The sequence below is a fragment of the Branchiostoma floridae genome, chromosome 13 (genome assembly GCF_000003815.2).
Source record: "Branchiostoma floridae strain S238N-H82 chromosome 13, Bfl_VNyyK, whole genome shotgun sequence".
Lineage (NCBI taxonomy): Eukaryota > Metazoa > Chordata > Leptocardii > Amphioxiformes > Branchiostomatidae > Branchiostoma > Branchiostoma floridae.
In genome coordinates this window covers 4,513,095-4,514,026 of record NC_049991.1, presented here as the reverse complement: position 1 = coordinate 4,514,026, position 932 = coordinate 4,513,095, and the positions used below count along the sequence as shown (strand labels likewise).

Below are 932 nucleotides of genomic sequence, written 5' to 3'. Positions count from 1 at the left end.
CAGGGATTATCTCACCATATACACCTCGGGGCGGGGCATTAACCCTTTATTAGTCTCCATTTATATAACCACTGGACTATGCATTTGTATCATGTTAGCTGAACTATTACACTGTTTCATCACCTAGATTGGCTAGATTGCCTCTCGAGTTATTCAACTGGACCGCATCGCTACGGGACTTTGGGATTCCGTACAATTAACAGAAGTGTGCAGTTATCCAGTGTGCAATTAACTGACTTCTACTGTATATAACAACCAGGTTTTGAAAGTCCCTTTTTTCATCTCTCGCAAATTCAGCGTGACCTAGAACAGGTTAACGACCTCCGGCACAAACTGGAGTTCCTGGAGAGGGAGGAGAAACAAGCGAAAGAAGAGCTCGCAGAAGAGCGGAAAAAACTGACAACGATTAAGACCCAGTCGGAGAAGAGGATCATGGGATTGCAACGGGAGAAGCTGCACATCCAAGCAGAGTTAGAGGAGGTGGGATGTACCATTATGTGGGAGGGGTGGACTTTTTAGAACATAAAGATAGACAGGAAACAGCCTTTTAAATGCTTGCTTTTTAGGCCACCAAGTTAGCCTAAATTGATTCAATTATATGTATAACATCAGTGCACACATCAATTTTCTTCAGTTTCAAAAAGAAATTAAACCATGCAGTAAATCATAGCCTGGAATCCAGCCGTACTGTGCGTTGGTCGCTCTGCTCCTGCCAGTACGTCTGGCATTCGTTAGCATTGGAACGATCGGCATTTGAATATTCGCACCCTTTATGTGCGCGATTTCTGATTGGCTGTTGGCTCCAAGCCCCCTTCGCAAAGCACCACCAAGGTGGAAATCGAACACACAGAATCATGTTTACAGTTCGTAATCGAACGGAACACTACTTCTATCTTTCCCGAATTAGTGAGGTAAGGACCGATCGTTCCAAT

The 932-nt window shown here is 44.2% G+C and overlaps 1 protein-coding gene across 1 annotated transcript in view; it reads left to right on the top strand.

Annotated features, from left to right (window-relative positions):
* The window catches only part of LOC118429566 (mitotic spindle assembly checkpoint protein MAD1-like), a 16,181-nt gene that overhangs the window by 2,698 nt on the left and 12,551 nt on the right, over nucleotides 1–932 (top strand). The window contains exon 4 of the mRNA XM_035840096.1: nucleotides 298–480. Within this exon, the coding sequence (XP_035695989.1) occupies nucleotides 298–480 (183 nt within the window). The remainder of the gene's footprint in view (nucleotides 1–297; nucleotides 481–932) is intronic.